General features: G+C 39.7%; 1 protein-coding gene across 9 annotated transcripts in view; it reads left to right on the forward strand.

Moving 5' to 3' along the window:
* mdga2a (MAM domain containing glycosylphosphatidylinositol anchor 2a) overlaps positions 1–25484 on the forward strand; it is a 226214-nt gene that overhangs the window by 145912 nt on the left and 54818 nt on the right. For all 9 annotated transcript variants that reach the window (XM_035392026.1, XM_035392033.1, XM_035392074.1 and 6 more), the window contains 2 exons: positions 13135–13404; positions 22272–22420. In XM_035392026.1, coding sequence (XP_035247917.1) covers positions 13135–13404; positions 22272–22420 — 419 coding nt within the window. The remainder of the gene's footprint in view (positions 1–13134; positions 13405–22271; positions 22421–25484) is intronic.

Below are 25484 nucleotides of genomic sequence, written 5' to 3' on the forward strand. Positions count from 1 at the left end.
CTTTTTGTGCTGTGTGTTTTCATGCACTATTTAATCATTTCCTCTTTCTCAGTGGATCATCTTATCTTTATTCCTGCCCTCTGTTCTGGGCCCCAGAAGAATGGGCTAAGTTGTACAGCCACTTAATGTTCCACAGCTGCACGGCCGGCGGTGGCTATGGGCAGGGGTGGGCCCACCAAACGTGCGTCTTGCCCACCCAATCAAAAGTTAATAAAAAAAAAAAAAGAATTTTTTTTTGTGTTCAGCCAATGAAAAATAGCACAAAAAATACCAGTACCGTTTCTAACTTCTGATTGGATGGGCAGCCTACAGCTCGCCTCCAATGGGTTGAAACAGCTAGTTTCTCTTAATTAGCGGTATTAATGTGACGAGAAGCGCTTTGTCATTTGAATGCATAACACACAATTCCTCGCGCCCACACCCACCAGCACCCCCCCATCCACCCCCCCCCCCCCCTCCCCGGTCGACAGCATCCAACAGCACCCCCCCCCCCACCCCACCCCCCCTGGGCGACCACACAGGGTGACGCCAACCCTAGTTACCCCACTGCACCCAAGTTGCCCACCTATTATTTCTACCAGCCCACCCTAATATAGCAGGCTAAAACCAGCCCTGCACAGCTGAACAGGATTTGGTCACATGTTGAGTTTTAAGTCTTTAAGAAGGACAGTGCAGCAGGAAACAAAGATAATTGACATTGGTGTATACAGTACATATATTAATCAGTGACCGGTGCTCCATGAATGCTTAACTGCTGTCAGATTAATGCATTTCAGTTCATCACCAGTGTCTGCTACTTGGAGTTACACTGAGATATGAGCAAGCAGAATTTTTTTTTCCTTTTTCTCTTCCTCTCTCTCTTATGTTATTACATACTGTTCACAGTTTGTTCTGTAAACATCTGCATTGCAAATTTTCACATTAAAGGTTTATAATTGGATGTAGCAGATTGAAAGATGAGGCCCTCTCAGTTTCTAGATTAATGGCTGTGGATTGCCTTGATCTTGCTCCTAAATTAAGAAGTTGTTTGAATTGGATGTCGCCTGTGCAGTTCTGCACAATCGATACTTCCCATTTTCTCATACAAGCGTGGCCCCTTTCCGCACAAGTGTGGACAAAGCGCACGTTGCTGTTGCAATCCCAGCTGTACTTTCATTGTAACATCAATATAATCAATGAAAAGGATGGATTGCAGGTCAGACTGTTCAGCTTAACTGACTGTTAGATAATTAAAAAAGAGAAACAATTGAAGAGCATTGCAGCACAAGCCGTGCCATAACACAGTCCTTTACCATGCCTGAGGGTGTAGCGGTCATATGTTTGACATGTCATGTTGAACACACGGGTGAAAACACCCAACACGGGCGAAAACCGCTTCAAGGAAACGAGTGATGGCATGCACCTCCGTGTTGCTCTCGTTATTACAGAAAATTGTGAGGTCAAAGGTTAGGGATTAAGTTACAAGAGAGGAAAGTGTGTTTTCTGGATGACTCCGAGTAGCACTGTTGACATGAAAAATGCTGAGACTGTGATTGGGTTTATGATAAGTGCTCCTTGTAGACATCCACTCAAAGTGATGGAATGGCCCCAACAGCAATGGAGTCTCCCACTTCATTTGTCTAGCTTTATAGCAGCCAAAATGGCAAAACAATAATAAATGGAGCCATAGTAACCTGGGTGCTTTTTTGGTGTTTATTTAAGAGAAAGAAAGATTTATCACAGACACAGATAATACTCATTTATTAATATACACAGATAATATACATGCATTTAGGGAAATTCCAGTGATGGAGAACTGAAGATTCTACATAGTAAAAGAGAGAATGTAGCAAAAAAAGGAAAAAAACAAAGCCCAGGTGAATTGATGATAATTAAAAAGGACGAGCACTAATAGAGAGGCCACTGATAAACAGACACAGAGTGTTCACAGGTAATGCATTTGAACCCAATTAACTCTGCTTCAGTGGGCTCCTCTGTCTCTCTATAGAGGATGCCATGTAGCCAGACTTCTGGATAGAAGGGTTAATCACATTTATTGGCCAGGCATTTCAGCGCAAAGCAGATGGATACTCTGTTACATGATGAGCAGTTCTGCTGGATCAACCCCCACCCCCTACCCCCTGCTCCGGAGTCGAGCTGAGATAAGAGGATCGTGACCAAGCCAATGGGTTCACTGTTATCCCAGCTCATCACCAGATATGGCCAGCTGACTGGAGACTCGTTATCATGTGCAAAGGTCAAGTGCTGCACTTGTTATGTTTCCACCAGATGCCAATGGTGTGCAGGCATAAATAATGCTGTAATAAAAAAAGAATGTCACGAAAGACCCCTGAATTCTGTCAAAACTGCCTGATCCAGTATTTCTCCTGGTCTGGTCAAAAATACTGGTCTGTTTTTCCTGGGTTTTCCCCCCTCTGCCTAAATATGGCATTTCCCCCAAAGATTTATACTAAATATGAGTCTTCTTTCTCATAGTTAACAGACATGCTAAATAAACAGTTTTGTTTATATTTTCTGATTTAACAAATCTCAAAATATACAGGCTAAATATACAACTTAAATGTTAATTCTGATTTTGAAAAAATAAATATTTAATAAAAGAAAATCAAATATTGATATTTAGGTTGTATATATATATATACACACACACACACATATATATATATATATATATATACTTACTTCTGGTCCCCAGGTTTTCAACATTAGCTGGCATCCCAACTCAATGAGCTAGCTAGAAGCTCTAGTTTCAATGGATCAAGTTTGTTTCAATGGTCTTGCTTAAGAAGTTAAAAACTGGCAGTTTAGCAAGAAGTTAACAACAGGTCAGTATGCTAGATAGTTAGTTAGCTAGGTAGCTAGGTAACCTACAGCGGCATTCACAGATGCTATATAGCTATATGGTTAGTCACATCAGGCATGTTGTATGATTATATCATAACTGTGTGAACCTAAATAGCCCGTGCCAAACAGAAAGTCATAATAGCCCTTGTAATGTTAAGTTTCACAGCCTCGCTAGAATATCGTCAAGTACAAAGCCAGCCATTTCTCCTCCTCTCTCTATTGGATACCAGTTACCAAGGGGCAGGGCGAAAATATGTAAATATTCAATTTCAATGTCCACCTACAATTTATTACAAACTAGCTACCGAGCAGAGGTGGGAAATGAATGTGGTGAAAGTGCAAATGGACGAGTGAGGCTTTGTGAACAACAAAATGGGTGGAGCTGACATGCTCTGTTGATGACTCTCTAATCGTAAGGTTAGTTTGTGAGAAGAGTAAGTTTATCTGATAGGGGTATATGAGTCATTGATTGACTGCATATGGTTACACCAGCAACAATCGGGATAATGATGCCTCTGAAGGCCCCTACAGCCATTGGCTTGAGAGAAACTATTTCTTCCAGTCATAACATCTTTGGCAAAATCAGGGGGACAAATATTTTACTGGGATGTTAATGTAATTGCAATCCTGATGTTCACAAAATACCCAAACCCCCCTTCCAGACAACCCCTGCCATCAGAAAAAGTGTGAGTGGGAGACCAGTCTAGATCCAGCTGTTCCTCTCTGAAAGGTAGCAATTATCTCCATATTTTGATTTACTGCAATAATCCCCCCCCCCCCCCAAAAAAAAAAAGAAAAAAAAAATGTAATTAAAAGGATTATGAGCTGCACTGATCCAAACAGCTTGGTGAAGAAGCACCACTGCAGAGTTTAATGATCGCTTGAAACATGGGTGCTTCATTTGAAAGGGAAAGGGAGAAAAGCATATTAAATGCTCAGATTTATATTAGCTGCTTGAAATGAATCTTCCCCCTCACCATTACCCTCTTTACCAGGAGACAATAAATAATAGCTGAATTCTGCGGCACAAAATTGGAATAAGGGCCACATAATTATCGGCTTTGTGATTAAGTGGGGTGAGGGGAGGAAGTCGCATGAGCAGGGGATGACGATTCCCGCTTGTCCCCAGTAACGGGCTCCGTCACAGAACTGTTTTAAATCCCCACTGTTCGTTAAGCATGGCATTCAAAGCTGGCTCCCAGCCTAATTAGCAGGGAGCTAATTTATCCCCACTAGTATTCATTTATGTAGATTTGTAGAGAATACTTACTTTTTAAAAACGCAGCTATTCAAAGCGACATCATCCGAGCGTGCAGTGCAAGGAGACTCGAAAGTTTTCAGCTGTAGAAGTCCTCAAATGCAGCCCGGATAACCATAATGCCTAAAAAAATCTGTGGAGCCTTCTCTTTACATGCTGGAAGTTCAAATAACTGTACAATCTTAGCCTTTGATGTTGAGTTGTTTAGCGGCTCCATTTATTAATGCATGTTCAGAACAAGCAACGTGATGTCCAGAACAAGACGAGATGATAAGTGCTTCTTTGTGTTGCGAGCGCACCAAGACATCTCCTTCCTGAAAGCACCGTCATCTTTATAATGTACAGAGCTTAAGTGAGGCATCAAGCCAGGAGCCGTTTCGGAACAAAGAGTGCATCTTCAGCACACAGGAACAAACAGTGCGAAAAGTAGGACGACCCACAGTAAAACGCTGCCCTTTGTGCAACACACCGCCGCAGGGCTTCACCACTCCACCATGTTCCACCTCTCTGAGTTTCTCAGTCCAAAAAAAAAACTAAGCATCTCCTCAGATGAGCTTATTTTTCTCCCATCCCAACCTAGTTTCCTGTCACCCCCCTCCCAGCCCCCCCCCCCCCCCCCCCCCCCCAAATTAAAGAAAATTTGACTGCAATTTGGCTTTGACACAAAACTGCCACTTTTTAATATTCACAGGCAGCTTATTGCCTGGTCTCATGCCTCCCATGTGTCAAGTGGTTGACTGCAGAGATGCAAATAGGTGAGGCCAAATTGAGGCACCTGCTCTTCCTACATTAAGTATTTTTCTTTCCTTGCCCCCCTCTCTGCATCAGAAGCATTGTTGTATCTCATATAGGGTGAATTACAAGGTCATCGTGAGAATATGCATATACTGTATGTCATAAGAGATTCAACAATAAAGGCATAGCCAAAAATGATAAATGCATAAAATAATGAATGAATAAATGCGCATTCAAGCTGTAACCTAAAAAATAAATATTTTCATTTTGTTATTTTAAAATAGTACTTATTCACATTATTATTATTTTATTACAGACATATTTATTTGCATAAATTGTTTATTTTATTGAGAAACCTCCTTTAAGTAATACCAGAATGCTTTGTGTTACGTTATGTTTTACGTCAGATCATCTTTGATGAAGATGTAAAATGGGCTTTGCAAGCTACGGAGCAATATAGTTTTTGACCGTGTCTACGAACAAGCCTGAATATTGTGAATAACGTGTCCTCAGTATTGTTTGTATTGTTTTATTTTGATCGCATTATTTTATAAGTAAAAAGTAAAACAAACAAATGACTCTGAATGTTTTATCATGTGTATCACTGGTTGTAACTAGCTTCAAAGCTCTAGTGGCTGCATTGGTTCGGAGTGCCACTACACAAGCTTATACCAATACAAACTTATACTGAGTCAGTATACGTTGAACTGCCACATCCAGTTATTTCAGTCATCAAATATGGGAACTGGAGAGCAAAGGAAAACTGCACAGATAAGAGTCACAGTTATTAGGTTTTGCAGGTGAGGGGCCTCGCACAGGAACAGATGAAAACTGCTATCCCCTCGATCACACTTAATATGAGCCCCCGACACCCACCCCAACCCAACCCCCCCCACCCACACCCACCCAAACCCAACCTCCCCTCTCCCACCTCCCCACCGCTTTGTCATGGATGGCACGTTTACTTTGAGCCATAAACGGCTGGAAGAAATTGGCAGTAAAAGTCATTAAGTCATAATGCAGTTTGAAAAACAATTGTGCTCCTGCATGTCTCCCACAAATGGACTATGATTGAGAGTCGCTGCCTGTTGCACCACAAAATAGGCCCGGGTTTACTGATATAATGCCCATACCTGAGATGCACGGATGCAGTTGCTGCTATTGCTGCTGCTGATAAACCACTGTAAGCTGTTGTATGCCAATTGCAGTTCAGGAGCACATATTGTGTCTGTTTAATGCACTGCTATTCCTAGGGTTGGGTGCAGGTTTTTTTTTCTTTAAGATTCTTGTTACAGCAGCTTTCTTTGTTGGGTGCCCTGTTCTTAGGGGAGTTGCAGATGAGAAATAGTAAACGCCATAGTGTGCTAAAGCTCCAGGGAGACTAGAAAAATACATGGATAAATCATGAAGAAATGAAAAAAAATCCTTCATGATTTACCCATCCTACTTATGTGTTTCAACTTAATGCGCAGTACAGTTTTAAAGGACACCTGAGGGGGTAAACAAGGTAAACAAAACTATCTCCCTTATAGGTTTCAGTCATTCAACTGGTCAAAATATTAATGCATGTTAATGTATTATTTCTTGGTTCATGCTACTGCAAAATTATGCAGCCATTCCAACATTTTCAATGCATTTTAAGGTTTAATATGAGCAAGGCTCAAAATGTCTAATGCCAAAGTAAGCACCTACTTAGAAATGGGCTCTGTGGCACACACTGTGTAATTTGGTTGGGTGCTGTGCTAATAGACATAATCAAATACTAGTTTTGATAAATGGTGTATTTGCAGTAGTATCACAGGCAACCTCTAAACTTAGGATATGTCTGAATGATGACTTGGAAAGTCTGTCATGGGGTCTTGTTTGTAATATAACTATTCTCTCACTAATTTAATTAGAGGTTTTAAGGAGGTGGTGGGGGTATGTAAGAAATCATTTGTTATTTTAGGTGATATAAAAATCATGGTAATTGAAAGGCAGTGTTCACCTTTAAAACATCTCAGGACCAGAGTGCCCCCCCCCCCCCTCCCCCTCCCCTTCCCTCGCACCAGGCCAGCCTGACACGTTGTCTTATTGTGGCCTATTGTTAGTTGATTTATGTCAAAGATAGTGCTGTAAACACACCTTAATTAGCGCGCTCCCTGTACCCAGTCACCGAGTTCTCCTTTCCCAGCCGGCTACAGGGGTTGTTGGAGTGAATCACGCTGTCAATAATCAGTCACCACACTGTGACACTCGCCTTCTATCCCCGGCTATTTTTAACCTTCATTTTGTGCCTGCTCACCAAGACTTGCATTTTAATTCCAGTCGCCTTTCTGCCGACGACGGCCATGGTGACAGCATTTGCATATTTCAAAGCATTAGCTTCCCGTGTCTGCTGGGAGGGACTAGAGTGCTGTGGATTAGGGGTGCAAGGACCAAAATGATTGCAACCCCCGTCAGGCCTGGTTACTGGGATGTCAGCGTGACTCTGTAGGGAAGTGTTGTCACAGAAAAAATGGGGGGAGAGGATTTGAGGAGGTTGGAGGGGCCGGGGGTCGTAGAGGACATTAGTGGTCCAGATGGTGCTGCATGGCATCCTGTCATACTACTAGGCCTGGAAATAACCTTTAACTTAGTCTGCCATGAAACTATACCACTGTCAGCCAATCATAGCAGTTGTCTGCATACCATGCCAAGAAAGGTGGCCTCAATCCCCCATTTTGTGAGTAGCGCCCACCACCACAAAGTAATTGAGTAAACAAACAGAAAAAATTATTTAATGAATACTACCCTTGCATGTGTTGTTATCTGCATTGGCAGCATAGTGAACAGGAGGAAGAACACAGGAGTAATGGCAGACATTATTCACAGTACCAGTTGAATGCAATTTAATTTTACAAATATCTTTACTCTGACCCTGGCTGGCTCAACCCCTGCCTCTCTTGACAAGTGCAAATTTGAAATAGTGCAGTTTAGCCTCAGATCACTGAAGGGCTAATTATTAATCTTCTAGCTTGCAGCATTCTGCCATCTGGCTCCCACACTTGCCAAAGAGTTTAGATGGAGGAGAGGAGAAGAGGAACATGGGAACAGCTGCAGGCTGTAGCTTCTCAGCTCTGGATGTAGAGAAGGCGAAAGCATTGTAATCGATGCTCTAACTCATACTTCTGCTTTGGGAATGCAAGACGTTTCAAAGAACATATAAACATGAAGCTTCAACTCACAGCTCAAGGTTAACACGCACGCAGTCTCACACAGAGGCTAACTTGATTAACGATCGACTACTTGCCGTTCTCACATTTTAAAGAAAAATGTCTTTGCATGAACAATTCCACTGCCAAAATCTCACCAACTTTTCACTGTTGTAAGTGCACTTTTGAAGCAAGGACGCTGCTCCCAGGACCTGATAAAGCAGCCAATCAGTGGCCAAGCATTGTAAAGGACTTCCCCATCTTCAAAACACCCAGCTTGACTGTTTCCCCCATACAGGGACATTATTTCATTGTTGCTTTAGTTTTATTTTGTGTAACCTTTATTTAACTGTAGGTTAAAAATGTAGTAGTCGTGTCATAGTCATGCAGTAGCATATATCATGAGGGATATTTTTCATGTGGCATACTGTATGCAAATACATGTTGTGTACAGTATATTATATTACTGCATTATTATGTCATTTGTATATTTTGCATAAAACTGTAACACAGCTCTTGTGAATTCATAGCACATCAGCCTGCTGTCTTGCTATCATTTGGATTAATGCCTCCAATGCTTTTCATCTGTCAACAGGATTTATATCCTTTCCCAGTGATTGCATCGCACAAAAAAGAGCAAGCAACAAACAGGCCTTCAGTCCTGGAAAATTATATCTGAATGACAGAGGATGTAGATCCAGATTCAAAGTCAGTCACAAGGGCTCTGTACTAATCAATATTTTCTCCTGCTAAAGAAAAATGACATTTGCATTTATTACAACTTTGTTATTATATATTTTAATGCTGCTTATGGGTAAACGTACTGGCAAAAAAAAAAAAATCAATTCAGTGAATTTGGCCCTCAGTGAAGCCTTTTACTCTGAGGATGCTATGATGGTGCGTGTCTGAACTGATTAATTACCTGAACAGATGCTTCGCAGATCCTGATCAATGTTTAAAGTGTGTCCTATTAACAGAAAGTGATTACCATTAATCATATCAGATTACTCATTAGTCACTTGATCTCACCGAATCCAGGTAGATTTCAAGATTGATGTGAACAACATTGAATGAGTAAACCAATTTGTATGATATGTAAGGCTGTGATGTGATGTGTTATCCCCCCACCTCCCATTGTCTAGAACACCTTAATCCTAATGGGACTGCCCGAGCAACAGTGTTGGCTATGGCAACCTTCCATGGCTTTCTGAAAGCCAGCAAAACCTGTCTGTGCCCACACTGCATCAGAAGCAGGAGATTTGGATGTTTATACAGTAAATTTGAGAGTTAGCTCTCCACAGGGTTTTCGCTTTGGGCTCTGATCTTCATGCTCACACCCCAATCCTCTGAGACTCTGTTCTTCCCAAGTCCCCTCTCCCCTCCCCCCTTTTCCCTACCCAGCATTCCAAAAGCCATGTCTGACACCCACAGTAATTCATTTTTGAGCCATATGCAGAGCTAAATTAAGTAATGCAATGTAGGCTGAAGGTATGATCCACTGAAGAGCTGAAGAGAAGGAGTTTTGTAGGATAGAGAGGTTTAACCACACACAAGTTGCCTTTTCTCTCCTCCTTTGATATTCTGCTTTTGCCATGAATATTTCTTGTAGGCATAAAAATAAAAATAAAAACTTTTGCAAGTAAAACCAAATTTTGTAATCCCACCTTTGAATTCTTACTTTATGACTGAGAGTAGTTGGCTAAAGGGTCTAAACAGTAATAACAGTATACTCTTCATACCTTCAACTAAGACCCAGTCTGTTAAACTGCAATCCTTCTGCTGAATCCCCCTCAGGTTCAGAACAATGATAAAAGCATGCTGCCAAGTAATTTGAAACACTGTTGATAACTCACTAGTCATTCCAATTGTAACTATCAACAATACCCTGCTTAGTGTAGCCGCAAGACACACTTTATCAGCTGTCATTTTTGTTCAGTTCATTTCCCTTGGGTTAGATGTTTTTTTTTTTTTCTAAGCACAGTTTGATAGTTGCCAGGGGTCATAATCAAAGCTAACACTAAACAAGATGGCCTTAGTACAAAGCCTCTGCCCCCTGACAAAATAATGTATGGGATGCCGATCGTGCTGCTCATTATCCTTTGATCATATTTGTTATGTACGTGTCAACTAAACTGCATTATGGCTAAGGCAAAGCCACCGAGCCATGCCTTATTATCTGTCGTATTAGCACCTCAGTGTATAGTAATGAATCTTTTGCTTTAGCAGCTGGAAAGCTAGTGAAGTAAACTTTGCATTGTGTAGTAACTGCTTTTATAAAGAAATAACAAATTATGAGTCATACAATTCTGTGTAGAGGTCAAAAACCATGGCCTCTACCAACAATCCCTGCCGCCAACAAAAATGTATGTATAGAAATATTTGTAGCATAAGCTGTAACTCAAAGTCAGCCACCATCTAAGGCATGAAGCTATTTTCACACTGTTTATGCACTCAGCTCTTAACTGAATATATTTAATTGTATCTATTGTTTTGTAAATGAACATTGGAGTGATGGCTCATGATGGTGATAGTGCAGTTTGTATTTAAATGCTCATGCTTTTGTGGCATTGTAGTGCAAGGATTTAAGGTTTTGTATAGCACTTCATCAGCTCTCCATACTTCTGTTACTGCCGTAAAACTTGATTAGTAACAATGCCTTCCTAAACAGTCAGCATACCAATATGAACACACTTAGTTTGTAAGAGTATCAGTCTTCATCAACCATGCAGGAACATATATGCATGTGTTTTCATTTGAATGATAAATATGAAAGATTAACTGATTTTAAAAAATGGATGGTTGAGGCCTGTTTATCTCACAGCAGTAGGGTGCAATGATTAACACTGATAGCCAGTGTATGAACAATGGCCATCCTCGGGCAGTTTGATCATAGTTACCAAGGTCAAACGGCGTGGGTTGGTTTCGGAGATGTATGGTCTGAAAAGAGCCTTTCTCCACATGAACCATCGCTTGATAAAGCAGACAGAGGCGCCTGATTGACTGTGTGGCGAACTGCAACCACTGTGTTTCGTCCAGAAGCTCCAGTGAATTCTGTGAGGTCCCGTAGTTTCTAGTGATTAGTCTTTGCGATGCTGGTGGATGGAAAAAAAAACATTAAAAAAACGTTACTGCTCAGGAGTACTTGTTAAATTTAACCCCTCAAAAATTTGACTGAGATAAATCTCTTTCGGCTCATATAATGTTATGACAAATTAAAAATATGATCCCATTTAGCATTTCTTTCTCGGTGGAAAGGTTGAATTTCGAGGGTACACAAACCTTGTAACAATGCCAGATACTTGGTTGCATAAGATGATCCGTAGCTTCCTACTTAGAGGGCATTTTTCTTCCGTACGGTGTGGTTTCACTTAATCCAATCTGCTGTTCTGCCACTCACAAGTGCTCTGGACCAAGCTCATATTTTCCTGTACATTTGGAGCGAAAGTCAGAAGCACGAAGCTCAAGATCAGAAGAGCTGTTTGGTTAAGCAGCAGCATGGTCCAGTGTTCAGGAAACACGGCTTTGGATTGGTTAAAATGGGCATGTATACCCCTTTTGCATTGGCACGTTTGAGCTGAGCCATATTCGATCCAAGTATATCCGAACAAAAGGACAGCTCTAATTGCTTTTGAGGTCTATTGGATTCAAGTAACCATACATGTTGGGACATGAGGAGGTGATTTTATTTACGATGCTAGTGTTTTTCTTTTTCTTTTTTTTTTTTAAAAAGAAGCATATATTTGGCAACACAGACATGCAGCATTGACTGATGAAGACTATGCAGGTGCTGAATTATCACAAGACAAAAAAAAAAAAAAACGGTTGTTAAATTTCACTATTAAATTGTACCTTGCTTTGTGTTTAGCAATATTGGAACTGTTATGCTATCTTCAAGTATGTACATATAGACTAATCTCAAAGAACAAGTTATCAGTTCAATTCAAGAGGAGGTTAAATGTTGTTATGGTAAAAAATTGGAGTCTAATTTTTCATGTCTTTTCTTTGTCATGGTATCCTTAACTAAACAGATTTGCTTCACAGATTTATTTGTTGACTGGGCTGCCTGCATTCATCTGTTCCATGGTTTACTGTTATGTCCTCATTGCAAAATTATGAAGTGGCCATTGATGCCGTGACTGCTAGCTCCCAGCTGAATTTTAAACATGCTAGCACCAGAAAAGAACCAGGGCCATTCATGAATAGGGTCTCTCCCCAGCTCAAATAAAATTTGAAAAACTGTAAGAACTCGAGCTCCGATCCAGAACAGGTCTGGTTCCGCTGGAATGTGCCAGTACAAAAGGATTAATACAGTATGCAAGAGAAACTGAGATCCCATTTAAGAACTGATTGTGGGTATAGGACACTGACTCCGGCTCTTCTTCCACATCCTAAGATATATGATTTTAAGGCCGTTTCTGTGTACACCTTTGTACTGCGTTGATGATAGTTGAAGTCTATGCACTGTAATTGAAGATACTCCTGCTTTACTAAAAAAGACATTTCTTTATATGTTACTGAATGATGTGGAGGGCATGAATAATGTTTTCCCTAGGTGGTTACTGGTATTTTTAAATTATTATTTGTATTTTTTCCAACTAAGACTTTGTTATTCCGGTTCCTGAGCTAACTTGCATGGGCAGCTGAAGGAAAAGAATATTACAGAGCATTAGGAGCTCATTACTGCACATATAGTTATCCGCTGTAGATATAGCTGTCTTTTCAGCTAATTGATTAAGCTGGAGCCAGTGTCAGCTTTTGACTGAGTGTATTTGGAGTAATTACTGTCAGGATCTTCTAAATGTAGAAAAATGAGGTCTCCAAAATTCCCAAATAGCCTTTTAATATTTTATGTTTTGTTATGGATAGATGGCCTTTGGTATGCTTGGATTGGTGTAGAATTGCACAATATGTTTCATGAGCTTGTTTTTTGGTTGCTCCAGACCTGAAGAAGCAATGCAGCCCTATAAACAATTTCTGATTGACCGACTAACTCACTTGTTCACCCAGTCCCGCAGTAATAATGTCTTATCTTCAGAGGAAGCAAGGATAAGCCATGGGAACAGGGCCTATTCAGATCTTATTATAATTCCCAGTAATCATTTTTCGTTCCTCCTTCCCCTACAGATCCACCCACAGTGGAGCCAGTGTTTACGGAAATTCGACAGGGCCTAGCCCGCACCTTTCCCATGAGCTGCAGGGTGCTGCGAGCCCACCCGTCTCGCGTTCTCAAGTATGAGTGGCGGCTGGGCTCAAGGCTGCTAAACGCGGGGCAGTTTGACTCACAAGATGAGACGGAGTACAGTGTGAGGAGCCTGAGCCGGGAGGGCTATGGGGAGTACAGCTGTGACATCATCAACGAGGCCGGAGCAGGTCGCTGCAGCTTCCTTGTTACAGGTAAACGACTTCCTGTTCTCTGACAGATTTGTGGAACACAGAAATGCTGTATTGCTTGCCATGAATACATCGCCTCTCTCTTTCACCAAATAGATAATTATCTTTAGTTCAGCTTGCATTGTAACATCATTGCCTCTTCTGTAGCAATTATTGCCTTACTTTAAGTTCATTATCCGTTATAAATCCAGTACATGTAGCTGTAAAAATTTCTAATAGCCAAAGAGAACCCAGTTTGTTTTGGAAAATGCTCCTGTTGAAGTCGGAAATGTGATTTCATTTAAGTCAGCTCTGAAATGAGAGACATTTTTTATTTAAACATGTATTGAGTAAAATCCGTGTTAGTGCCTATAGGGTGAAGATGTATAAGCACAGTGCACAAATTATTCGTTAACAAAGGTAAGTATTTTGCCTTTTCACTTGTATTTAGCGTATAGCAATATATTTAAACCCTGAAACACATTCAGACATGACTGCAGTTCAACAGACCAATATGGAATACTTGTGACTGTCTGACTGGCACGAATGCAGCTATTGCTGTATTTTTGAAAGAGACATGATTCCATTAGTCTGCAATATGATGTGACAAAGCTACTGACATAGCTAGCCAGAGCAAAATATGTAGTTGTTTTGTTGGTGGGTGAGTTTTATCATTAAGCTTTGTGTGTGTGGGGTTGAGAATAAGGAGGCATTCTTGATTGTAAACATAGGAGCAAAGGAGGGAAGTAGGTCCTGCATAGCATGCCTTTAAATATACGATATAGCCTAGGCCTAAAACAAGAAAACTGAAATATAACGAATGTTAAGCATACCTAGTTAGTGATTTTAGACATTACTTTGTAATGGCACTTTTGCTTATAACTTTGCCTATCCAGCTCTTGTGGCACTTGCTTACCATGCTAAATGCAGTGCTGTAAGTCACTTTAGCTAAAGTGTCTGCCAAATGACTAAATTGTGACTATAAATTGTCTAACACTGCTACAGCAGTAAACATACTGACAGCTTTTGAAAAATAAAATTCAAAATAGCTGGCCTTACCATCTGCATAGTCTTCCCTTTTCTGACAAAATGAGTCGTATACGCACTGTCGGCACACTTCCAGAGTTGCAAGGAGTGATCTTGTCTGTCATGCCACCCTGAGCGTTTAGTGAGGATCGGCAGGCAATTTGTTGCTTTGATTTTGTGCCACTTCATAAGTAGCCCAACCTCTCTCCTCATGCTGGCTTTTTTCCCCCAGAAAGGGACATTTTTTCACTGCCCTTTAATATTCATACATCCCAGATGGCTGATCAGGCAGCACATCCAAAGGAGCAGATATACCTTCTGATAATACTTAAGTTACTCACTGAGATAAACCTACTGATGACACATACAGTGAGCGCCATAACGCTTGGGACAAAGACATATTTTTTTGATTTGGCTCTATACTCCTCAATTTTATATTTGTAATCAGACTACTCACATGTGGTTAAAGTATACATTCTCATTTTATGTGAGGGTTTTTAAAAATACATTTTGGTTTCACCATTTAGAAATCACAATTATAGTTGTCCATTTACATACCCTTAAATAAAAGCTGAATTTGAATTGTTTGATTACAAATCTGAAATTGTGGATTACAGAGCTAAACCAAGAGGAAATACCTGTATATCTTTGTCCTAAACATTATGGAGATCACTGTACGTTACTCACTGAGATTTACCTATTGATGACATATAGGTTACTCACTGAGATATAACAAGTGGTGATATATAATATAGGTTACTCACTGAGATATAACGAGTGTTGATATATAATATAGGTTACTCACTGAGATATAACGAGTGGTGATATATAATATAGGTTACTCATTGAGATATAATGAGTGGTGATATACTGTATAATATAGGTTACTCACTGAGATACACCTAGTGGTGAAATATAGGTTACTCCCTGAGATATACCTACTGATGATGCATAGGTTTCTCACTGAGATATAACTACTAACAGTACATATATTACTGACTTAGATATACCTACTGATGATATATAGATTACTCACTGACAGCCCCCCAGCCATTTATTTTGCATTGATAATGTCCTGCTTTGCACCACAGGCCACAGATAGGATTATGTCACTTTCAACTCTCCCATCTACCTAGCCCAGATTTCAGCCATCTGGACATGGAGGCTGCCAAAGGTGTGGACAGCTTATTTCCTTAGGGATAAGAGGCATCATACAAAAGCATGCTGGAATCTAAGTCATACATTCAGAATACACTAGAGTTAGGATACTTTCACCTTATCCATCATCACCTGTTCACATTAGTTCATTATATATAGCAAAAAGACGTGGTGTTTAATTAAAAGGTTGATAACAGAGGTGAAACCAGAAAACTGCACAGGGGAGAATCCCTCTCTTGGGTGATTTTTGCCTCTGTGTTGATTTGTATGAGTGTCTTCAAAAAAAAAAAAAAAGGAAAAAGAAAAGATTAAACAGGGAACCACAGGTTTTGTGGCCCCATAAATCCAGGGAGGGGACCGGATGCTGGGGTGCTTGTAATCATTCATCAAGGGGTTCAATATTCTGACATGCAAGGGGGAGTGGGCTGTGGACAGGCTTTCTTAGGTCTCAGTGAATAAACAGGTCAAGTTGCTTTCGTGTGCCCAAGCACCAGGTTGTAGGGACATCTGTGGTGTCGCATTCAGAGTGCCCGCTATGATAATGAATGCCTGTCAGGGTGGCTGTTGCACAGGTCTGAGCAATCTGACATGAAATATTCAATAACTGGGTAACTTTGGGTCAATGTGGAATGGGGTGGGGAGAGGTTGGAGCTGTAGCGTCACTGAGAGGCCACTTCTCATCATAATTACCAGAAGCTGGGCCTTTTCACTGATGACCTCATACTCTATTATTGGCTTGTGGGCCTCCTCCTGCTTTTTGTATGTGCTTTAACATTTACTGGTGCAGATGAAAGGTCGAGCTGCTCATTCAGAATTTGACCATTTGAACCCCACAGTACACAAACCTATGCCCTTGAGACGATTCCCCTCCGGATAGAGCAATTCCAGACAACGGCACATGTGACACAGTCCAAGGAAAAAGCAAGCAGATGGCTCAAATCTCATAATTACGCATGACAGCCATTTTTAAGGGTAGTGGACGTACAAAGAGAATTTACTGTATGCTGTGCCCACAGGCCCCACAAACCGTTCAACGAGACTGAGGGGTGGTTGAGTGGTCTCTGTAATGGTCGTACTTTCAGACGGAGGAGACAGAAACACCTGGGGCATCACACCAGCCGCTTAGGCAGGCCAGGTCCCCAGGACCTCTGACATATCTGCATGCTCAGCTACGGGGGTCGCATTGTCACCTCGCGGCTGTAAGGCCCTGTCTTTTCAGATCTTGCTGTTCCCCTGTGGCTCTGCTTTCCTTCCAACACTGGAAGACATGCTGTCTAGGTAGACACGGGTGGACAAATCATAAATCCATGTGGTATTCCTCTGGGCTGCCGAGCCACAAAATGATGTCGTTTAGCCAAAATTTTGATAGGTCAGATGGACACAGGTAACTGATTTACCTGTGTGTGTGTGTGTGTGTGTGTGTTACTACAAGGGAATGCTTGAGGTAGCATTTTGTTTTCAGACATAGGCACAGTTAAATTATATGCAGTTTTTGTGCAACACAGCTATCTGTCCAAATAAAAATAGAGATTGCTATGCATAAAAACTCTAGTATAAATCAGGGTTGCTTGAAATGTCTGAGTAGTGATGGCCATCAACCAGTACTCTTGGTATAAATATTGCTGCACTAGTGGCTTTGCTCTTATTGTGCAGAAAACTGCCAAGTTGTATAGTAAATGCATAACATTCAGACTTTAAAAAAGCACCAATCCGATCATTTTGATTCTGAGGGGTAATAAATGACAAAATCCTTGTGAGGAAAATATATACAAGGAAATCTGATAAAACAGGGACTCAATCTCTGCTGTTATTTTCTGCTTACTTTGTTCACCACAGTAATTCTAAAGTAAAATGATCTTTATCTTCAATAAATTCAGTCGTCATAATATTGAAATATTAATAATCCTAATAATCCATTTTGGTTATTTGCATGCTATATACATGGTTATTAGGTGGGAAGCAAAGCAGGACTGGTTCGATAATTGAAAAATGCTGCGCACATCAATGGACCCAGATCACTTTGTGAAATGTAAATGGGAGGTGGGGGAAAATTAATGAAAATAGGATCCAAAGCAGATTAAATTAAACTGAGCCGTTGCAAAAATGATTTCATTAGGCTTTAATTAGATGTTGCAGAGGTTGTGTTCTGTCAGTATTAAGTACAGTACAGTATATCCCATTATAATCTATTAACTGTGGCTTTGATGGCAGCAGAACTAAATACAGCCGGTTTTGAAATTGCACGGTTTGGCATCGGACATGGAAGGAATCTATATAAAAAACAATAAAACTTAAACAAACGTGTCGCCAAACACATCAACTAACTTTGATGCATTTTAGATAAAGCAGGCCTGTTTCCAAGACTATTAATACCCTTTTTGAAATTTCTTGTCAAGCGCCATGATAAAAAAAACCCCTTGGGCACGATTGTTTTGGTATGACCCAAGAGACTACCCAGCCGAGGATGGATAAAACCACCGTTGTATTTGGTAGACAGATCTGACTGTTTGCTCATAATACAACATTTTTTTAAAAGTAAAGAAAAGCTCTAGATCAGTCGTTTGCTGATAATGTGCAGCCTTGTAAGTTAGTGGTTGCAGAACGATTCAATGCTTCATTTGAAGTTGTTGCTGTTGCCATCCATGATGAAATGTGCTAGCATAGCACGTAGCAGTATACCGGAAATGTTGTTCAGCTGGACTTGCGCTTCACCTCCCTATACAACTTCAAAGATGGACATTTCCACAAGGTTATTTTATGTAATGTTTCAAAGGTGATAGATACAAACTCAGCACACAATGCTCTGTGCGCACATAGGTCATACATTATGTACATAAGTAGTCGGGCATGTAGACATTAGATATGAAATTATTTCCCTCATGATTTCTTTAAAATGAAAACATAAGATTAGAATGATAACATGTTTGGCTGTTTTTAAAAATCGTTTTCATTTTGATTCTTTTCCTACAATACAGAGGAAAAATAGACTCTGAGTGTGAGCCGTAGCAGCGCTCATAAACCACACATTGCTCTATGACACTAGCAAGGCCAGTGTGTGCTGTCTCATCAAAATTAATGAACTTTAAAATGTAATTCCCTAGCATGCTACAAATGCAACTCAGCAACCATGTTATATGGGTGCAAAGCTGATAAATACAAAGCAAGCTTTGCTATTAGACTGTACTGTGACACTATTGTGCTTTGGGGCATTCTTAGGTATCGCCCCAAAGTTTATTTTGTGTGTGTGTGGTTTTTTTTCTGTTTTTTTTTTTTTTTTGACTGGTGACCTGATTTTCTGTAATAAAACCAACATATGTGTGTTGCCTTTAACGTGTCTGAGCAGACAGACAAATAATATGTACCATATCCAAAACATAAATACATATTTTAAATAAGTATTGTACATGGTGTAAGTGCATTATGATAAAAATCATATTGGATAGAATGGCAGTGCACTACTGCACTACTGTTTCATAGTTTGAGAAGGAATTACCCATGAATGCCAGAACTGACTTGTAATTTGTTCCTCAATATGTTATTTCAGTCTGTGTGTTTTCTTTAATTTAGCAAAGAAATCTGTTAATCACACATTCTGAATGTACTTTTGTTTAGTCAGAATCACTTTAACTAGATTTTACATAATAAATATTGGGTCTAGTGAGCATGTATGTCAGTCAAGAAGGAGGCAATATTAGATGAGAAAAAAAAATTGAATAAAGCCATTGTCTTTTCTTCTAATTTAACGTGAATAGTCATAATGTATTCTAATATGAAGAGATTTCCTATTGATTTCTTTCTCAAGTTAATAATGCATGAAAGCAGCGATCAAATATTCATGGCACACTTTACATAAATGCTTTGTATTTTTCTCCTTCAAAATTAATCTTTAGGGGCTTCCTAATATAAAGTGTTACCAGCCCCAGGCAGAAGGGAAAAGGGATTTTTTTACTTGCAGCCACACCCTGTCCAATAGAAGGAAAAGAGCTGTTGAAACACTAAAGCATTGTTGTGTTTTATAAGAAAACTGACAGAATGAATTCAAGAATTCATTTCATTGTTTTAATTCATAATTTATTATTATTATGTACCAAAAAGGGTTTTGCCTTACTTTATTGTATGTTTTCCAGAGGAGCTGAGCTATTTTTTCTTTGTGTGGAGTGTGGGGGGGGGGGGGGGGGTGGTTGACCATCACACATCTTCAAACCTCAATGATATATTGGAAAAGCATAGCATGAATGAGCAGAAAGTTAACTAAATGAGAACACATTTAGTGATGTATCAAAGCCTATGAACTCAGTGTTCAGAAAAATGCTAAATACTTTTACACAACATACCGTAAATCACAGTTCTAAAAGCAGCACAATTCTACTTATGATTTTGTTTTACATTTGTAAATATTAAACTGCCTTTGAAGACAGTTGTGCAGTGTGGCCATATTATATTATATTATATTATATTATATTATATTATATTATATTATATTATATTATATTATATTAAGCAGCCTTAATGAGGGTACTGTATATTCATTCATCACACCTAATTGAAACCACAAATACTGCAGTGATATTCAGAAATTAATTTAGTTCATTGTGGCTCAAAATATTTTGATGGTTCCCATGAGAAAATTGCAAAAATCATAACATCACGTACAGTAGCACTCTTTCAAACACAAAACAGAAAATGACTATAGGGTGGACTTGTGATTATTTTGTCTTGCACAAAAGCCTCTTCACAGCCGGTTGTTTATACAAGGCAATTGTGTATTTCAGCTGGTTTCAAAAGACACCAGGGTCACAAGGAACAAGTAAGAAAAAATACAACAAAAACTAAAACCTACAACCCACCTCAACTACTAAATGCACAAGTTTTGCACACCCTCTCAAAAATAATTCCAGATTTCTGCCCTCCAGGTTTTAATTGCGGCCATGATAAAAGGAAATTCCGAGGTGAGCAATTATGATTTCCCCCTGCATCAAGAGGAGCAAAGTGTGCTTGTCGAGTAAATTTGCCTTCACCAAGGCAAACATCCCAACCACATCAACCCTGCTCCTTTTGGGCTCCGGCGAGCAAGTTCTGCAGGATCGCTGAATGTGTCTGTGGACTCATTCTGTCTTAATAAACCTTGGATAAAATAAACACCGCTCCTAGTGACAATTTTATGGCTATAACCTGCAGAGATCAGCAAATACCCGCTCCCATTTCATCTGGAATCCTCTGACACCTAGATTTATCTGGATTTAACATTTACTTACTGCAACCCCCCACCACCCCACCCCCCAACAAAAAAAAGAATATTCTCCAGTCACCTCAACTGATGAATTTGCAGAGTGATCACTTCGGGCTCACATTCCTGGTTGTAGGCATGCTCTACTACAGTATGTATGTATTAATAATCAGGTTGTTTTAATTGTGCATTCGTGGCTTTTCCATGGCAAGTTTGCTCCTAACCTCCTTTGCTGCTGGTTTGGTTTGAAGCCGGTGTTCTTTGGTGTCAGGTGAACCTTTGGTGTCAGGTGCCTTTATGATGCAGGCTGCATTTTTCTTAATTAATCACAGCCGTAGAGTTCCCTAGAATCAGCCGTGACGCGTGACAAGAAGAAAAGCTAAGGAGCTTGCTCAAATGTGGCTATGCATTTCACTTAAAACACAGTATCGGACAGCCTTTGCCTGCATAACATCATACACATTAATACTGGACTGCATAGGATGCAGGACCATCACAACCTCCCAAAATGTATTTCTTACAAAATGTTTTTTATTTATTTATTTTTTTTTTTTTTTTTAAGATTTAATAATATAAACAGCTGTTTTAAAACAACAGGAAGACAAAAGTTGAAAAAATATTTTGATAATCAATCAACAAGCGTGCGGCACAGAAAAATGGCAATTTGTTATCGTCACATCAGGGCTTGTGCTAGAAAAATAATTTCTCTCAGTTCGCTTTTACTCTTAGATACCTCTCGCAGAGAGAATGCGAGCAATTACATCTCCACATGAACAACTGTCTGATGACTATCTTCTAAAAAAAGAATGGCATCACTGGTGCAGATCAGGCTCACAGTCTGATGTCCATTTTATTTACAATGGGTTTGAGCACACCAGTGTGCTGTTTACATGGATTATCATGGATGACATCTCTGTGAGACCACTGAACAAGGAACTAAACCTGCATGTGAAGTGGTGAGGTTACCTAGCAACACAGCAGTTTTTACCTACACAAATGACCTTAGTTTAAAATTTTTTAAACATCATCGTGGTTTGTTAAAGTCATTGTGATTGTCATTTTTGTGAGACCATATGTAGTTAACGTGCATTAGTACATTTGTGATGTTGCATGTACACTCGTTGGTCAGGGAATGTTTTTTAGGCGGGTCTTGCACTGTCGCTGATATAACTCAGGTAAATGCACTTATGTCCTCTTACATTGTAAGTATCTCTGGATAAAAAAAAGCTTCAGCTAAATGAATGTAACATAATGTAATCTGCATTCATTTGGATGCAGAGAAGTGGTTTTTAAGTCTGCTGGTATGATTGTGATGAAAACACTGTCCAGCTGTATTACTGCTTTGAAGTGAGAGATATGTCAAACGCAGTCAATGTAAATTGCTTGGATAACAGAGTCTACTAAGCTGGTACTTTTAATCCGTGGTCCGGGATAAAGAGAGCCGTGCGCATGAATATGCTGATGTTCTCTTTCCTTATAGGAAAGGCCTACCCTCCGGAGTTCTACTATGACACGTACAGCCCGCTGTGGCAAAACCGGCCCCGCGTCTACGCCTTCAAGCTGCAGTGGACCCAGATGAACCCCAACGCGGTGGACCGCATCATGGCATATCGCCTGGGGATCCGGCAGGTGAGAGAGAAGAGCGCCCCATGTCTCCCTCTTCCTCGTCCTGCCTTTAATGAGTGCATTTTGCACTCCAGGCAGCCTCCCCAGCTGTCTCCTCAGGTGGAGAGGTAATTTGAACATCTGCAGCTTTCCGCGTGTAGACGCTGCAGTTCTCCCTCCACAGTGCGGAGGCAAAAAACAAGCGTTTGCCGCATGTCGGAAAGAAATGGCATTTTTCCCCACATAGAAATGTGCCCCTGCTATTTAATTCAATTTAAACACACGTGTACGAACCTGCCTTTAATTAGCACTTGATTCTGAGATATGGACAGTGCAGTGCATATGTATTTGGACAGTGGCATAATTTTTGTTGTTTTGACTCTGTACTCCCAACACATGGCACAATGCCAATCACAGTTTGAAATTGCTTAATAACATTTGGCTTGGGAACAAAGGTTGTGTTTGACTTTTGAATCATATCATTTTTAATGGTGTTTTTTTTGGTGCTCGCAATGTCTCCTACAGGTGGCTTAGGTGGATTGAAAAAAAATATACGTGATCCGCCATTTCAATGCAGGAAAAATCCTGCACACGCAATGACAACTACCCAAAAATAACTTTTTCTATATGGCAAACTTCAACTGAAGCAACATCACAACACCACATTACAACAAAATATGTGGACATACCTTAGCCAATATCCAATTAAACAAGCGTGTACACAGTTCTATAAGTGATCAGTATGACCACAGTTGAAGGCAAATTAAAAGGGAGATTTATATTTTTTTCATCTATAGACTATGTCACGTTGTATTTATTGCACTATGAGTTTTAGTGGTGTTGCCACAAATGACAGTTCCAGTGCTGGGAGCTGGTGCAGACCTGGTGGGAGACAAACAAGTGGTTTGTTCAGTGAAAATACATTCACATTGTTAAAATTTTCAGAACTATCCCAGTCTCTGAGCAGTGTAGTGCATGCAGTGAGTAAGCCGTACAAAGATGAGTCCTTGAACACCAGCTCTTTAAAATCATAATATCTCCTTCCAACAGCCATTAGATTGCTTGTATGACAACTATCAAATTTTAACTTTAATCTGTAAAATACCAAATGTTCCCCTAACAAATATATGGCATTTGGGACTTTGGGTTATAATAAGGAGAACCCATATCATACCCCAGAATCCAATTTAACCTGACATATCTATAAAAAAGTATTTAGAGGATCTTCTGGTTTTGTTTAATGTATATGTACAGTACAATACTGCTTGTTCTAGGAATGGTGGTAAATTATTTTATTGTACGTCTAAATGAATGGGTTGTGAGATGGAAACTTGTTCTTTCACTGACATATCTGATCACAGTGCTGTCATTCCTTTCTTGTTATGTGAAGCTTGCTTATTGGCTCCCCTGTGCATACAAGGATGATATATTCCTCTTGTAAAAAAATAACTTTGTTCTGTGCTGTCGGAACAATTCCACAGTGTGTCTTGTCTTTTAGGAATGGGTTGACAGATACAATGAAGGTCACGTGTCACTTTTTTGAGGCACCATGTTTGATTGATTTAAAGCATTACTGTTCTATTTAAAACAGTAATATTTTAAATCGTATTGTTTATCCTGCTAATTTGTAAACTAATTCTTGTTCTAACACCAGGGTATTGTTTTTTTTGTCTTTTTGAAGTCAGCATCAAAAAAATGTCAAATCCCTCACCAGGGATATTAATGTATTATTGATGCTTGAATACCTCTTTCTGGATTGTTGTCACAGTACAATTAGGTAAGCCTCTAGACCACTAAGTTTGGCCTCGGGTCATATTTCTAGCAGGGTACTTGTTGGTGGGCCAGAACAAAGCTACTCAATTAATGAGCCTATCGTCAGTCCTACACTACAGATTGCATGTAAAATGGTGCAAACATAGCTGAGCAGCATGCAGATTTATACACAAAAATAAATATAAATTCAATTCAGAAAATAAATTAAATTCCATCTGATAAAATCAGCAATATCTGCTGAATTTTCATTGCAATTATCTGCTCCTTGATTGGTGGGGGACTCTGGGGGATATGCTACAATAACTCAACACTGGAAGAAGTAAAGCTACACTACTGTTATCAATAAAAGAAAAGTAGCTATCTAAACTTCTTTTAAAAAGTAGTCAGGTCATCTATGGGGCATGCTGGCCAATGTTGGCCAATGCTCCTTTTTTTGCTCAGAGCCTCTTTAAATATTAAAAAAATAATTAATCAGTTAATAGTTCATTAAGCTACACATTTCTTCAGATTGATTTTAGGAGAGAAATATTCAAGATTAGTTCTCATGAACTTACGTTCAGTTTTATTAAAGTTAACTAGACACGTTTTTTTCTGACACTTGCTTGTTCATGATTTCATGAATCCAAAACAATAAACTCATTAAGCTAAAACTGACTAAAACCTAAAATAGTTCATTCATTTGCCTATACTGCACTGAGAAACACACTCCCAAATTTACAGTTTGTTTATTACAACACTAACCAAACTATCCTTGCATTACTTAACTTAACAGCCAACTACCTTCATTCCACGGATGCAACAAAAGAATCATGAGAAGTAATCATGACGTGATTTCATCTAAGACCCAGAGTCTACAGATGAGGGAAAAGAATTCAGGCTGGAAGCACTCATTGCTCACATTGATTTTACTGGACCTTACTGCCACGCCAAGTAGCCAAGAGGGCAGACAATGTTCCACATTCCAACAGCTGTGCGGACCTGTATATTTATTTTTTTTGTCATTTTAATTAATTTGAAAAATGTGATCTTGCTTCCACCATTTAACCCAGGGGGAAATGTAGCCTTGTCCACGTTACCTTGTTTTCAATTTTACCAAATAAATACAAATTTTTGCAAGCATTTAGCAGGCCAAAAATATTGCTGGGGGGGGCAGATTTTTCCCATAAGTGGCCAGTTGCCAACCCAGCCTCCAGACTAACAAATTAGTAATAAAAAATCTTACCTATATGCCTTTTGAGTTTTAAGTCAAATACAAAAATTATGTGTCTGGGAAGAAAGTGCATTAATTATCAATGTAACAGTAGCCAATATCCAT

The sequence above is a fragment of the Anguilla anguilla genome, chromosome 1, assembly GCF_013347855.1.
Source record: "Anguilla anguilla isolate fAngAng1 chromosome 1, fAngAng1.pri, whole genome shotgun sequence".
NCBI classification, from domain to species: Eukaryota; Metazoa; Chordata; class Actinopteri; order Anguilliformes; family Anguillidae; genus Anguilla; species Anguilla anguilla.